Source organism: Helicoverpa zea, chromosome 17, assembly GCF_022581195.2.
Source record: "Helicoverpa zea isolate HzStark_Cry1AcR chromosome 17, ilHelZeax1.1, whole genome shotgun sequence".
Taxonomy (NCBI): domain Eukaryota; kingdom Metazoa; phylum Arthropoda; class Insecta; order Lepidoptera; family Noctuidae; genus Helicoverpa; species Helicoverpa zea.
The window spans coordinates 10912944-10930315 of record NC_061468.1 but is presented as its reverse complement, the minus strand read 5'-3'; the positions used below and the strand labels follow the sequence as shown (position 1 = coordinate 10930315).

Below are 17372 nucleotides of genomic sequence, written 5' to 3'. Positions count from 1 at the left end.
ACTTTATTTTTCTGGTGTTCAGTAGATATTTCTGGTTACAAAACTAAGGGTATCAAAGCATTTTATGGTGGTCATTATATTTGTTCCCTTTATTAAATAACACAACACAAAATAACTAGAGTTTTCGCCAAACTTGATGGCGGTTCGCAACCAATTTCCGAGCATACCTAAGTACGCGCATATGGCTCATACCTAAAAATTATACCTACGTATATGTAAATGGTTCCTGCGCAGCGTATCACACGAGGTTCGGACCCGCCAGAGACTTTGGCAAAATGTTTAACCATGCAGGAATTGTATAAAAAATACCGATAACAATATCAAATCAATAATAGGTTTAGTTGTATTTAATCTGATAGTCATAGTTTTTAATAGACAAGAACAAACATAGAATTAGTTTGGTTTAGACGTTGCATTTAACTAAGAGGCTTAGGTAGGAACAATTATTTTATTAAACGTCCTGTTAAAAATCCTTTACTGTTTTCCAAATAAAATACAATCTATTTGTTTGTAACGACTGCTGAAATTAAATTAGTTCCAAAGACAGATGGAATCCATAGAAGAAAAAACATATGTAGAGGTTTTTTATCCATAGTTGTTTTAAAAAATCAATGCGGGCTATACTAATTTTACTATAACAATTTTGAGCGATGACATACAGGAATGAATTTTATCTAGTGCGCAAACTTTGTCAACTTATAGTTAAATAAGTTTTATAGATACGTATATTTTTATTTTGTAGTGTTTTAGTACAAAAAAGAAAGTTATTGATATCGAAAGATGTTTATTTTGTAACCGATAGCCGACGGTCACAGTCGTCATAGTATGCACGGCGGCAACGCGAAACCGGTTTCATGACGCGAGCTCCGCTCGGCGCGCGTAATAGTAGTTGGTATCCATATTTTGCTGATTTTAGGGCGGACAAAAGAATGAAAAAATTTTTTTTTCTGATGATGCAGATATGTTCTGTTAACGATTCTGGACCACCAGTTTTCTTTTGCGCACTGCTTAAAATTCATTCCTGTATAACGCTTATTGATACCTAAGAGCAATGTCATTGTTTACTTATGTAATTTTCTAAAATTGTTACTTTTACATATTTTATCCAGTTTTCGTGTAAGTTCTGTCAATACCTATTTATTTAATTTGGTGGTTATGATGGTCTTGATTAATATAAGTAAGTAGCATACTGAAAGTGTACTGATAACGCATTTATTTGTATAAGAGAGGAGAAACTAGTGTTATTAATACCCAACATTTTATGTTAGAAAAGCATTAGCAGAATTTCTGTACCGATTCACAAAAATATGATAAAGAAATCGTGATTTGAGGAGTTTTGCGGGAGTCATAAGTTAAGCAGAATGAAAAATATTTGAGTGCATTTATTTTTCTTTCTGTAATTGCATCAACGGTGATACCTAATCAATACATTCCATGAATCAGTGTCAGCTCTCTTACTAAGTTAATTAGCCTCATACTTTACATATTAAGTTTGTTATTATTTGGCATCAACAAAGGTTATTTATTTTTGAGTGATCTAGCAACAAAAACTTAAATGATTTTATGTGAAGGGATTTCGGATGGTTATGGGATAAAATGTATTATATTTTGTAAGGGAAGAGTAGAAAGTTTTATTGGCAGACTAAAAGAAAAAAAAACAGTATTGGTTTAAAAATTAAGTATTAATGTCGAATTATTTAAAATTATGTCTAAATTGTTTTTAGTCATACAATCCCATTGTGCTTGAATTTTATTTTAAGTAATGAAATGTATAAAAGTGCCTGTGAATATACCTTGATCTCTACGCACACGTCACATTTTGTATTATATCATGTTTGTACACATCTATGCACCCCTGTGCAGTTAACATGTAGTTATAAGCCACAACTTTTGGTGTTAATGCAATAGATTATATTAGTTGGTTCTTTGAATAACGTAATTGAAATGTTAAAATATCACACAGTTCAAATGTTTTCACTTATATCAAGTTGTAAAAATATATTAATTATGTATATGTTTGTTGTTTGATCATGATTGGTACAGTTCCTCGCATCACAACATTCATTTATAAGATTTTTACATGAATGCAATGTGAAAATACTGTCTCAGTGCAGTTAATAAAATACGTACTTACTTATTTTCTTATTTTTAAGTGTAAAAGTAATTTTATTTACCTCCAAAATTTATATTTATTTTAAGCTGTATTTTTTTTATTGAAATGTTGTGTTAAAAAATCTCATTACGTTCAACAGCAAAATGGCTGCTGATGATAGGCTGGAAATGTATAAATTGTGATATAATGTATTTTGCTTTTGGCTGAAAATAAAGTATTTGATAAATTTATACGTTGTTTTATTTAAAAGTACATATGTATATTACTCACTGCATAAATCTTCGATACAGAAAAAGCAAAAGTGCATTAAACTTGAAGACAGTTACAAGCCGAGAACTTCAATCCCCTGCATATATGCAGTAAGAAACACAAGGATGCGAAATAAAACACAATATTGCACATACAAACTTTATTTGCATAACACGATGCAATGTTACTTATCGACACTTCGCAGTACAATAAATAAACGCGAAAAAAAAAACAATTTGGTCCGTTACCGAATTCCGAACTAGCTGTTTATTTAACAAATAAAAAAATACTGTCTTTTCCACAGTCAACAATGATTTATACAATTTTTTAGAGCTCTTGAGACTTAACCATTTATTTAATTATAGACAAAATATTGGTTCATCCTCAAGTTTGATTCACAAATCAGCTAATAATATCAATGTTTTATTGAACTTAATATTCAACTCCAAAAATGTAATAATTAGGTATAGTTTACATTGAAACCTAAAGAGAACATAGTCCAAATCAGTAGCAGAGTACTAGTGCTTTAACAAGAGCTCTATCAATCAACCAAAAACAAAATATATATGAAAAAATACAAAAAAAAATGGTAACAAATGTTCAAAGCAAAGCGGAAGAAAATATAATATTCTCATGATATTTATAATTGGCGAAACAGAACAACAAAAATTACAATACTTTTCACTTATAAAAATAAATAAACTCGTATAGGCTTCTTAATTTATTGATATTTAATCAAGAATTTTAAAATGCAATCATTTATCAAACTCTGTCCGTCTTACCACAAAAACTTTTAAACGTCAGTTTAAGACTTGTCTAAAAAAATGTCAAATTATGACGTTGACATATGGTTCATTTTGCAGCCAAAAATTTTTTAGACAAGTGTAAAACAGGGGTTAAAGTTTTTGTAGTAAGGCCATGTGAGTTTTACAAAAATCAATCTTAGGCCAACTTGCACCACTGTTTAGTATTGAATATATTTAGCGGTAAATCAACTGTTTTGCAAAAAAACGAGCACTTACAAGAATCTTGGCTTTAAGGACTCCATGTTTGTTACAATATATTTCAGTCACAAACGCAATTAAACAAAACCTTAAAACTTAGACACAAGTACCAGTTTTTTACCAAAAGAGATTATTTAAGCAAGTGGTGCAAACCATCCTTTCAAACATATTCTAGACCATTTTATAAACCGATAGTATTGGCAGTGTTTTTAGTAAAATCTAATCTAAATCACTAGTTATTTAACCGATTGTTTTTTTCTGTAGTTCAGTCTAATTTATTTTAATAAATTTTAAAGATGTTTCTACCATTGACGTTCATCACCCTGAAAATTATAAGTCGTGCTAGTACTAAAATGTTAGTGTTCGTTTTTTATGAAGTAAGTGTAATGTTTAAGTACTTAACTACGGCTAGATACAAAATTGGTCAGTGCGTGTGTTGATATGGACGCGACCTACTAAACTAGATTAGACTATGGCAAGTCATCCACAATGTTCTGAGTAAATTTTTCTATCTAATTCTCTAACCACCCTGTTGGCCTATTCTCAAGTGACGCGGGTATCATGTCAGTATGACGAAAAATTAAATCGTAGCTTTTAATTAAGATTTTACTATATTAAAATATCAACATCCCAGGAAAATATTATGTGAACTGGCAAAAACAATAGACCATTCACTTCTTAAGACAGAGTGTGAGGCCAGTAATCTATTGAACAGCTAGTTAGCTGAATATCAAAGCTTTGATTGAATCTCTTTTTTCTTCAAAACATAGGAAAAATCTTTCTTTTGACACGCTATAGTATCCGCATTGTTTCCACGTCACCCGAAAATATCGAGATCTGAGCCTTCACCACAAAGTTGACAGATGTTATAAAAACGTTTTGAGAACCAAATGTCTTTTGCTCTCTTTACGTAATATTTGCTCTACTCTAATTTTGTTCAAGCTTCTCAAAACGTGCCAATAACATCCATAAAACTTCGTATCACATCCTAACTTCCCTAAAAACCTAATCCTACGAAACTGTGGATGACGCCAACGAAATAAGCTATACAATTTTAAGCTAAACAGTAATAAGATCAGCTGAATACTGGCTTTTTGACTAAACACACAAACATTGGCGCCGCACATCAAACATTCGGTGGCAACGCGTTCCATAGAAATAGTTATAACCAACAGAAGCCTTCAAGCTTATAGAAACGTTTCAACAAGTTATTTAGCATTAAATATCACAACAACATTAGCAAATTAAGCCGTATACACATAAAAGCGAGACAATTGTTCCACGACTCTCACGGACTGAGTAGGACTTAAACTCTCGTTGGTTAAATAAATTAAAATTAAATAATATCAGTATCACTAAATCAGACAAGAATACTGAGAATTGGTGTTTGTTTTTCTCAATGCTGAGGACGGAATTTGGCAGTTAAATAATTTAAAAATAAATTACTTAGTAGTAAGATGTGCAATTAGTTTGCAATAATCTCAGGATCAGTCAACACGCCAATTTCATAATTCAGAGAGCTCTATCCCATTATCTTTCATGTAAAAGAGAGCCATACCATCAAACACTTTCGAATTTTAACACTAGTAGGAAATTAAAATAAGTTTAAATAAAATTAAATAGTCGACTTAAAACTACGAGTTTTTCGCATGAGTACATAACTCGGTCCGCTGTCGAAGAACACTGTCGTTATTATATCATGACCTCACGCTTGGCAATACTCTTCACCCATAATACTGATCTCACGTAGTAAATTTTCCTCAAAATACACTAGTCTTGTCCCTCAGTCTTACTTTATCGAACGATATTATTGACCTAGCCTTTGTTCCCGCGGCTTGAGACTTTATTTTAAGTAAGATTTCTGATAGTTGTAGCATATTTAGTATAGTTTTTTTTTTCTGGAAATTACTGTAGTCTAGCTGCCTTGTTTTCAAATGCACAACCAACGATTCACTTACACCTACTGTGGCATAGAGGAAATTGTGTCATATGGGCTCTTACAATTTCCTAGTGCCAACACAAAACGCTACTTTTATCCCTGAACAGTACTTGGGTACTTTTGAATGATTAACTACAATATCTCTTAAAGGGAACTTCTCAAGCCGCTCATCTTAACCTAAATTTTTGGCAGTAGTCAACGAACCAACATTTACAAACAATCCAGCTTACGACTATTTTACATTCGCTATGGCGAACTGCAAATTACTACAATACTTTACACCTACATTGTCTTTATCTTTACTAAATCTTTCTTGTTCTAGAGCTCATCTTTCCTTTGAAGTATTATCGAATTTATCTTTGCTATGCATTCTTCTATATGCGCAACAGCAAAGTAACGAACGTGATATTGAAGTACTAGATGTGCTTTAAAAAGACTAAGTGAAATGCACTAAGGTTGGTTTTGACCACCCCACAATCAATAATATTTAGCGCTAAAAATGATGTTTAGTACCTACTAATTTGATATTTTGTCCAAGTCAATACTGGTTTTAAATACAGTTAGCGTCAAATACATTAATTGGGTGGTGGCTCTATGCTTGCTTTAAGATAATTTTGCTGGGTAAAGTGCAATTAATTTAAGACGATAATAATTTAATGATTGAGTTACAAAGTTAATATTAAATACATAAACATTTTCCCAACAAAACTAGGCTGTTTACCTGTTGCTATCAAAAATAGTTACATATCTGTTACGTATTTATTCAGGCCAACGTTTCGGAAGATCTTTTGAGGTAAGCTATTCAATATATGGATATTTTAACAAAGTTGTTAACGTCACTTTTATTTTTAGAAACGAAAAAATGTTTCTGGTCCTTTGATACAATTTATAATACGCTTTTAGAACGAAAAGGCTTAATACATTTACTTGTATTTTCAAAAATATTGTTGTAATTTGTTTCAGTTTTAACAGTTCATAAGTTAGTAAAATAAGTCGATGTAAAAGTTTCTTGCTCTGTGCAAATAAATACTGTAAATAGTTCACCTTTGCGTTCGAAAAATAAATAGGTATTCCAAATAAAATACATTTTTCAAAATATGTTAACTTTTTCGGTTTCGATTTTTATAGAGAGCTTTTATTATTGTACTGTGATTATTGAGTTTTTAAGGCCGTTATTTTGTTTTAATTTTGCTGTTCTATTCTGCATGTGACGACTGTCACAATTCGTCAAGTTATGTTTGAGAACTAACAACGCCCCTGACATATTTGCCAGATGCCTTTTAAGTCTTTTCATGTAACTTTTTAAACTACCTATGATATTCAGATCAAAGAACAGTCTATATAAACACAGCTACCTTAGTTCTTAAAGGCTGACTGCAAAATGCTAAGTGACTCGATATGTCGCACGAATCAGTCCGATAAAATGTATTTTTAACAATCATCGATAAATCTATCGATCATCACTACACTTAGAAAAATTAATTAACTGACGTGCCTTTTACTGGCAAAGTTTATTTGATAGTATTGTGATTTTTTTAGTATTTTCAAGTTTTAAAATACATACGTATAATAAAAAACAGAGACCGCACAAACAATGTCGATAATACAATTTTCAAACCAATTCAATAAATATAGTTAAGTAGGTTTTATCGACATTGCACAAGCGATATCGATATCCAGCAAAGATGGACATACCTAGTCTTTTTGACATTATCACAATTTTGTACACGAAGACGTCTACAGAATTGAGAATAGAAGATTGTTACAATTGTTAAGTAGACGAGATGCATACAAAAATGTAACAACCAGACTGAAATCCAACAAATCTCTTTGAGAATGGTCTTTGGTCAAACCATTAGCGTACACAGTACAAAACATATCCTACGTACATAGAATATATGAGTGCAGTCGTGTGAATGAGCTTAGAGTAACTTACGTTAGCGACTAGGTTCAGTTCATGCGATGTTGGTCCGCGGCGACATGACGATGTAGTGGTGTTCGAGCGGCGGCGGCGGGATGATCGGCGACATCGGCATGTAATCACTCTCCACTTCATCTTTTAGACGAACTTTGCTAATCTGCTCGTGTCCTAATATGAGATCTACGATTTGCTGTGGGATAGAGAGAGCCGCGACGCTGTCTTCCGTGAATTCTATAGAAAGGTCCGCTTCGAAGTCGAAGTCATTCTCGAGACATTCGACGGACTTCGAGCAGCGGTTGGTTTGAACGTGTTCGGTGTCGTCTAAAAACTCGCAGCTTTTCGTCTCGCCTTTAGAGAGGTTTCCGGAAGTGATTTTGAGGTTTTTCATCTTGCGACTGACCTTGAAGCTCTTGAATATGTCCCGCGTGGGCGTGAAGTCGAACTTTTTCTTTTTAGTTTCCACGTCTTTGTTTTCTTTTGATGTTTCTGATTTCTGGGAGCCGGCGACGCGTGAGTCGCTTTTGAGACGTTTTCTAAAAGACAAAAATATCAAATGAATAGCAAGTTTATTTATAGTATAAGATAAGGTCGCTTTTTTTGTCCCTGTATCCCTTTGTATATTTGAAGATTTACGTCAAAACTACGCAACTGATTTTCACTCGGTTTTTTAAATGGATAGAGTGATTAAAGAGGAAATATGTACTGTTATCCCGTGCGAATCTAGAGCGGGTCGCTAGTCATAACATGAATATAAAAGAGAAAGTACTTAGAAGATTATAGTAGTGTATTACTTTCATATTGGCAAAGTTATTAGGTGAGAGCTGCAGTTATAACGAACAACTTAATAATTAGTTGGACCAATTATGTTGCTATTTCTCGAAACAATGATATGGTGTTGTGACTATTCTCAAGATATTATAGTTAGTGTCTATCTACCTGAACACACTGAAGGGTTGCCGCTTGGGCAGCGTGTTGGTGGCGGCATGCGGCGGCAGCGTGCTGGCGCAGCGGGCCGTGGGCAGCGCGCCCAGCGACGAGTGGCGCGTCACGCTGCTCTCGCGGGACCACGAGCCGGCCTTTATACTGGGGGATAGATATTTTAAATTAGAGAAGATAGATATGGTGAATCCTGGAGAGTTTAGACTACCCAGTCCATTTTTTAGACACAAAATAATACATAAGAAAAATACATTAGTCTCGATGTACTTGCGAATATTTTTGCTAGAATCAAAAAAAAATATATGTCTGATTCTCAAACACTGATGTTAATTATACTTCTATTATTTGTGTCTATAGTTCGGCCATTCAGAGAATGCGTTCCTGACACGTCGCGATTGAACTGACGACGTAACTACATTCATTGATTATTGATATAATAATGTTGTTTTAATGCTCCTCAATTGTTAAAACGGTAAACAACCAGCAAAAATATTTTTATCGTAACTGCAACGCCATTGCAAAGTTACGTCGTCAGTTCAATCGCGACGTGTCAGGAACGCATTCTCTGAATGGCCGAACTATAGTTATTTCTTTTAATATAAATGATAAGACTCATAGTTAATGTTTTTTATATTCATCCCATACAAAGAATGTAGAAAGATGGAAAGGTAGACCGAAGAAATGGTTTGATTAGAAGTTGTTCAGAAAGAGGACATGAAGAAAAAAGGAATTTATGGTTTTATGACGTTTAACAGAGAAGAATGGAAGAAAAATACATATTACGCGGGCCCCAAATGACTTGAAAACAGGGCAGGAAAAAGAAGATTCCTTACATAGATCTAACAGTACTCACGGTGCGGGATGTCGCGGCGGCAGCGGCGGCGGGCGGCGGCGGCGCATGGTGGCGTACACGCACTCGCCCACGCACTCGTACGTCGGCTCCTCGCGCAGCCCAGCGCCCAGCGCCTGATCACACCACATACGTTAAAACTGAGTAAAACATTGGACTAAGCTTCTGAGGCGGACAATAATACTGTAATTATTCTGTAAACTACGGATCACTACCACAAAAAGCTCTCACATCTAAGTACGAATACTAACTCTGACGGCTTTTATGAAGTTCAGTCTGAAATTACAACCAGCTTTACATAAAGATTACCAGATCATCCATAAAAAAGTTTCAAATGTCAAATAGGGCAAAATGGGACAAAAAAAAAGAGAAGGATAAATATCGTTTTTTTTTTTGTGGTAAATAAAAAACCACAGGTGCATTGCTTAGACTGGAAGAAAATCCTAATTTAGAAAGAAAAGAGTTAAAATAAACGAAAACATACCTTAAAGACTCCATCAGGCACATCGCACGTGATGCTACACAAGGTGTTTGTGTTGGTGCATTCGGGTAGGTCGGGGATCTCTTCATAGATGCCCGATGCGACCGACAGCAGCGACCGACGGTCTGACACGCTGCCGGACAAACAACAATGTCAAGTAAAGAAAAGCTCGTGGCAACATACATATGTAACGTGCACATGAGACAGTGCCAATCATATTCTTCCTCACATTTTACAAGTGTTTATGAGTGTAGTACCCATGCACATTACATTATGTCGATAGTCTACTAAATGTGCGCATCTCTTCCACAATCTAAGTCTATGAAAACAGTTAACATTATTTTCTTAAAAATAGTGTCCGTGAAGTTTCGTGTCGGCTCTTCTCAATGAAGTGTGCAACTAGTGTGTCATTTCATAAGACCCTGCAAAAGCCTATATGAAATAAAAAAGCTTTTTAAACAGAATTAAAATACATTTGAACTGACCTGTCATCAAACGACGTGACGGAGTGCGTGATGAATGGTTGCGCAAGCACAGCCGTGGACGCCAGCTGTCCCGCGCCGCTGTACCGGGACAACTGACCCGTGGGAATGTGCTTTGATTCCTGAATAACAAGTTAAATGTTTATTAATATTAGATTTTTATGCATTTTTATCCAGGGAAAGAAAGTAGATACATATAGACGCGGGTAAGACTACGGGAAATAACCTACCGTATACGACCCAATAAGACCAGAGTTACGTTAAGCGACCCAGAGTAACTTTTCCACACGATAATTCTAATGATGTAAGATCGTTTTAAGTAATATGACAGTATTAAATGCAAAGAAGTTTATTATTACCTTAGACATGACGAGATCAATATCGTCTAATGACACTTCTGAAGGTCCGCTGTACCAACTGCTGCGGCGAACATCGCCTGGAACATAATTGAACAGAAGTACTAATTGAAACTAGTACCAGCTTGAAGAGTTTATCAAATAGTCTTTTTAGTTAAACTTTGGACATCTTTGCTGTAATAAAGATTAAGCTAACTAACGGCAGCTGTTACATAATACATCAACCTACCCCAATTTGTAAAATTTCTTCAAAGGATTTTCAACCTTATGACAGAAGAAAGTTAACGGTCGATTGGTAAAATTTTACAGACGTTCGGGTTGGTCGACCTGCTGGCGTCTGTACCTACACGCTTATAGGATTCTCAGCTGAGATTGTTCTACACTATGGTAATATATAATCCATATCCTTAGTATATACAACATAGCACTCCCGACAACAGCTACTACACATACCTATATGAGTGTCGGCACGTGGCTGCGCGCGCAGGTCGCCGTCGCTCTTGCTGAGCTGGCGCCGCGCGCGCAGCCCCGCGCCGCACTGCGCCCGCGCCGCCCGCGCCAGCGCGCCCGACACCGGCGACGACAGCTTCAGCAGCCCGCCGCCCTTGTCGAACGACCTGGGGGGACATAGCTGTTGAACATTTTGTGGAACCAAACGGCATATTGTTCCATTTGCAAAGTAAACTAATACTTATTATCTAACAGTTGATGAGACAACAATCAAATACAAAGGCACTGCTTATTTCTTAAGAAATCTCTCCCAACAGGAGGAACTTGGAAAATATAATCTAGAAATCCAATCCCGAATGTTTCTTTCAATGATTAATACCTCGATATCTCTAATGATTTTCGCTAAAGTCTGAGAAAAAAGTTAATACAGGTTTCTTTATCAAAGGAACTTTGACAAAGGGTTTTTAAGCGTTCCCATCTCCACGAGTAATGAACATCACTAATTACCATGGAAACAGATCAACAAATTAAACTATTTTATTTTACTAATAGAGATAAAAACAATTATAAGGCCATTATGTTCACTTGTTTGTATCTAATTCATTAATTCAGGGAAAACCTGGTCTAATGTGTTGTATTTACCTAGAAAACATGTGGTATCGTCAATAACAACAACTTTGACGTCATAGAGTTAACTAAATATGTAACTAAACTATTAAGTATTATTTGTACTGATGAGACATTGTTGGATTCATCACAAAAACATTCGCGGACTTTGTTCTTGATTTAATTTATACTAATATAATAAACAGGAAACATGTTTTTCTTGTTTTGTGTGTTTGTACCCTAAAAGCTCAGAAACTGCTGAACCGATTTGAAAAGTTCTTCCCAAGCCACGTAGGTTATGGTATTTTATCCCGATACGGACAGTACTTACCGCGGGACGTGGGTGAAACCGCGGGATTAATAAACTGACGCCACGAATATATTTCTCATACTATGTATTAAATAGTTGAATGGACTTTAAACACGCAACTGATACATGAAAGCTTTTGATAGATACATTGAAACTTGCCTTTCAAAAATTGCAACATGACGGTTCTGGGAATCAGTTCATTGTGCATTGTTACACTTTCTTGTATGTGTATCGAGCAGTATGTTATTTCATTTTTACAACAAAATAATAGGTAATAGGCAGAACACTATAGTAGATCTTTATAGGTACCAAAAACATGATCATTAGAGACAGAACAGCCGCCTTGGTCAATAAATTCGGCATTATTTTTTATCCATTGTTCAGTTCTGTACTAAGTAGCTCTTTGTAGGAATAGTATATATAGTATAGTAGAATAGTAAAACCTAAGCTATCCATTTCCACCTAGTTGCCTACATTACACATAGGTACATATTATGTTTGTTTTCTAAGCGTGTCACTTTGAATTTCCTCCTTACTATCTTGTTGTTTGTTTATTTACCGCACTACTATAATTGTCATTTAATAAGTACTTAGTGGAAAACTTAGTTCATACTAAATCGTAGAAATAAAATTAAAGGAAAAACGTTGATGTTAAGTTTCTTTAAAAAATGAGCCCATAGTACATGTTAGTAATTTTAGTACATAAACAGTAACATGATTCTGAAATCAATTTTATGGATATGAACAAATGGACCCTAAGATTTGGAGCCTATATAATGGACGATTATGATAAAGCAGCCTACTGAAATAACCCAGATTATAGTTGACGCCAGAATTAGACTATATAATTCGCAATGTAATATACTTAAAAGGGGAAGCCCTTTTTATCTGTCTACTGCCAAGCAAAAAGAAGGATTCTATTCTAATTTGTTGGCAATTCTGACATCAACTTTCATCCAATACCGTCCCACTAGTTGGGACTGGTATTTTCTCGTACCAAGAAGGCACCTATGTATCTTGAAAAGTTTCTATACTTTTTTACCATAAAAGCACCAACCTATCAACAACAAGCACACATATTCTGTTTGCATCTTCGTCTTCGAGCCTCACGTCGGAGATGTGCTTCCAGTCTATGAAGGCTGCGAGGTGCGCCCGTGCCACGATCACGCCGCCCGGGGACAGCGTCACCACGGTGTCGGCACTCAGGCCGCACTTCCGAGACAGCTCGGTGGCTATCACGCTGACAGAGTACGAGTCTTTGAGCAATGGCTCGCTGTCTGCAAGTGATGAAGCATGATTTGAGAGGGGTTCTTGCATTGGACAAGGTGTAAATAGGTAAAAGTTTAAAATAAGCTGACATGGCAGCTGTAGGTAGTGCATTCTTTCAAATGAAGTGCAAAAGCATGCAAACTACTTATGTGATGATTTCATCACTTAGCTGAGTTGTAAGAAAACAACTGTGACTAAAAATAAAATAGACAAAATCTGAATGCAGTTTGTAGCTTGCATTTATTAGGACTTAAATTACTGCCAATGCAAAAATACTCTCAATAACATTAAACAATCAGCCAAATGAGATGTTCAGTTACACAATGTTGTCATGTACTATTCAATGTTATATGATCGAGCTTACGACATTGTCGTACTACTCCAATTATGTCACAAAACAATGATACAATATGTAGTACATCACCCGGGTGTTATCAACTCTGTCGCATAATGGTTAATGTCAATAATACCCAGCCAATATTGACATTGAACATGCGGTCAATGACTCATTCCGACAATAAGTTAAATGTATGTTTACGAAAATAAAGTTAAATCTGTTGGAATAACATGGGTGTTTAATTTTAATTATTATATGAATTGAAGTATTGATAAAACAGCCAGTCAAAATCTTTATGCATTTCTGAATACTCTTACAGTACAGATCTTTCAACAATTTGAAGTCAAAAACACATTTTAACATTTATAAATTTGAAGTGACAAAACTGTAAATAAAAAAAGTTTTGTAAATCTGTCTAGAATTATATCTTTCTAAATATAAGCAAGCTGTTTTCAGAAAGCAAAGCCTTGACATATATTTAGTTGCACAAAGCTTACTACAGCGCATTCCTTACAAAGTGCATATGTGTGCAATATTGGTACACAATAGAACTTAATAGATCATTGTTTATTACAATTTGAAATGGGTTTTGTGCGTATTTGCATTCAATGTAGTGACGTCAATGGTGTTCATGCAAATTTCAGGCCATGGGCGGACAAATATATGTGATATGAATTTTCGACTGCATGAAACTGGCTCATGTTAAATGATAATAATGAAGAATTACGAATATTAGTTTAATTTAATTATAAAATGGTTGTTTTGGTATAATATTTTTTAATCTTTGGAGGCAGTATTTTATGACCTTTTCATCCCATTATGAAATCCCTCGGTAAAGTTTAATTTATTGCACAGGAATATTTTGGAGTATTGCCAAGAAATTTTAATAAACAAGCTTGTTCAAGTTGTCCTTAAATTGGAATGTGTTTTCATTTCAGTGTCTTTTTCTTTTTATCTACAAAAACAGATGAGTGTTTTCCCAGAATTGAATAATTTTGTCTCAAGTGGGGTGCACAACCTTGTTCTCATCTGCATACAATACAGAAATCTCGGTACAATTCCTTCCATTGTGATTCCATGACTAAGGGTTTGTTGACTTGTAATAAAAAAGTGTAGAGGCTATTCCAAATAAAGATTTATTTAATATCTGATGATAATGATGCTGAGATTAATGAAAAGTGAAGATTTATCAGCCTGTCGCTGACAATTTCATGAAAAAATTATATTCATATTTTGATTTATTGTATTAACAATTCAGTCTGGTTGGGAGGAAGAAATTTTTCGAGACTATTTTCGTTTTGTTTACAAGTTTTTTTTTTTTCATTTCTTTAGCATTAAATATTGTAAATACAGCAATATGTAGTTATCAAATGAGTTATAGGAACTTAATGGCAAGAGTGGGAAAGTTTACATTTGAACTACTTGATAGTATTCAGTTAGAAGTGAGTAGTAACCAGTTGTATAGCTTACATAAACAACTAGTTGGTTACATATAAACCTTTTGCAGGTTTCCTCAATAAACTGTGTATCTATGTCACATGTGGAATTAGGACTTGCTTCGTAAGAATTTCATGATTCAGCCGACTTAAGTGTATTAGTCAGTCACTCATTTTTAGTACATAGATTTGTATTTTTAGAACTTGTCTGTATCTTATTTTTTTATTATTATATAATTATTAATAATCAATAATACTTTAATTTTGAATATTTTTTCTTGTGAAAAAGTTTGTTTGACTATAATGTATTTCTATAGAAGTTGTTCCTACTGACATTTAAAATAGTAAAAAGGGATTATGTTTCATTTTGTGAAGTTTGTGCAATGAGTCACTTCTAAGAGAGACATTTTGAGATAAAACTATAGCTTTCACACAGTTAAAAGAATAAAAATAAGATTAAGACAATCAGATACATTATCATTTAAAATTAATTTTTAATATTCCATTATCTTCATGCATTGAAAACTATTTTTTTTTTCAAGAGTCATTGAACACACATGCATTTACTGTTGTATCAGATTATACAGGAAATAAAAAAAGTTGCATTCTGTTTGGACTTTGACCACATGGTCAAATGTGCAAAATAATGAAGGTAGACTTACCAAGTATTTTGCTCCCGTTTAACAAAGCCCGGATTTTTTCCATCCAAACTTGTGTGTCATGAAGAGATTGAGCTGCAAGCAAAACGCGCGGTTTTCGCGGCTCGTCAACAGAGAACACGGCGAAGGCATGTGGCCGCGTGCGAGACTTGGCTCTCTTCACCACGCAGCCCGACGGCAGCTCCACCGACCCAGCCGAAGCACCTGCCTCGCTGCAGTACACCGCCAGAGAAGCCCCCGAGCACGTCGGACTCGGTCTCAGAATACACCATTGTCTTTTCCACGACTGCCAATTACAAAATAATCAATGCCACAATGTTGTGTTGTGATACATCCCGATGAATAAATAATACACTTCACAAAACTTACCTTGAAAGGATTTAAGCCCAAATTAGATTTAAACGGATACTTAATCTCCAAGTATCCGGACATTGCGAGTTTTCCGTTTTTACAATGTAAAAAACATGTCTAATTTAAATAAACTTAAATAATAAACACGAGATGCACATGTTCAATCAAACAATATTGTTTACAAAAAATCATAGACAAACAACAAAAATAGGGATTGGTCGTTTATTTAAAATCGATATTTTAAAACCGGTTTTTCCCGACAAGATGGCTTAGTTTATGGTAATACACCTCACGCTCTTTGATAGAAGAAAAAATCTAAAAGTTTTTTAAAGCAAATATAAGCAAGAATTTAGAAAACTTTGTGTGCTTTAAATTTATACGGGAATATTTTGTTTGAAGCCACTTCTTATCAAAGCGCCCAGAGTTCTCAGCTTTTAAAAACTCTGTTATTTTGACAATGATAATGATTTGTCATGTCATTATGTCAATTGTGTCAACTGTCAAAGTCTTCCATTCCAATATTCCGACGAGATTATTTTGTGCGTTGAAATCGATCGTGACTGTTTAATTTGTGCGGAATTAAATTAAAATCCAAGAACACCAGTGATATCTACTACACAGAAATCAGAACCATATAAAATGAAGCAACTAACTTCATTACTTTTTACAGTATGTATATTTTCCTATGTACAATCTGCTATCAATCTTCCTGAAGAAGATGTTGGCAACGGCAGATATTCTATTGAAGGAAAAGTATTTCCACCAGAAGAACAAGACCTAGGGCCTTGGCAAGTTGATACACGTATCCATGTAAATGGTGGCGAATACATTGGCTTCATAAGAGATGATGGCTCATTCGTCATACACAATGTGCCATCGGGCTCATACGTTGTTGAAATCTTGCACCCTGACTACATATACGAACCAATCAGAGTAGAGATCAACTCTAAGGGGAAGTACAGAGCCAGGAAAGTTAACTACATACAAACATCACAGGTTATCCAAGTGCCTTACCCACTGAGACTCAAAGCTTTGTCAAAATTCAGGTATTTCCAAGTTAGAGAGCAATGGCGATTGACTGACTTCCTGTTCAACCCTATGGTTATTATGATGGTGCTGCCACTGCTGTTCATCATGATTTTACCTAAAATGATGAATGACCCTGAGACCAAGGAGGACTTGAAGCAAATAAGCAACTTAGCAAAGATGTCGGAGATGCCTGAAATGTCAGAGATGTTCACTTCATTGTTCAGTGGTGGTGCTGCGGCCAAGGCTTCTTCAACTTCTAAAGCCAAACAAATAAAGAAAAGGCAGTAGCATTATTCTAGTTCAATATTATTGATAAGTATTTATGGTCAATAAGTTTATTGATATGTATAGTGATGTAAAAATTAAATAAATTGATAAATGAACTGTGTTTGTAAATATGTATTCCTACCTACTCATTGTTTTAGAGTGATGGAATGCTTTTGTCACTGTGGAGCTATTGAGTTCAATATTTACACAATAATTCCAATTTTGCAATGTTAGAAAAGGAGAATAGATGATTTCTACTAGATATTTTTTTGGTGTCAAATTGTTTATCTCCTATCTTATCAGGCCACAATGTTAAAATTATCA

General features: G+C 34.7%; 2 protein-coding genes across 2 annotated transcripts; one reads left to right on the top strand and one right to left on the bottom strand.

Annotated features, from left to right (window-relative positions):
• Positions 1-4102: 4102 nt before the first annotated feature.
• LOC124638077 lies at positions 4103-15950 on the bottom strand. Its single transcript, XM_047174905.1, has 10 exons — positions 15771-15950; positions 15405-15687; positions 12758-12977; positions 10788-10951; positions 10338-10414; positions 9982-10100; positions 9500-9629; positions 9019-9131; positions 8163-8309; positions 4103-7759 (listed from the first exon to the last, which is right to left on the bottom strand). The coding sequence occupies exons 1-10, from the start codon at positions 15831-15833 to the stop codon at positions 7261-7263; spliced, it is 1815 nt and encodes a 604-aa protein (XP_047030861.1). The 5' UTR covers positions 15834-15950; the 3' UTR covers positions 4103-7260.
• Positions 15951-16256: 306 nt separating this feature from the next.
• On the top strand, positions 16257-17164 carry LOC124637973 (ER membrane protein complex subunit 7). Its single transcript, XM_047174725.1, has one exon. It carries the CDS (start codon positions 16392-16394, stop codon positions 17067-17069), a length of 678 nt encoding a protein of 225 aa, XP_047030681.1. The 5' UTR covers positions 16257-16391; the 3' UTR covers positions 17070-17164.
• Positions 17165-17372: the final 208 nt, after the last annotated feature.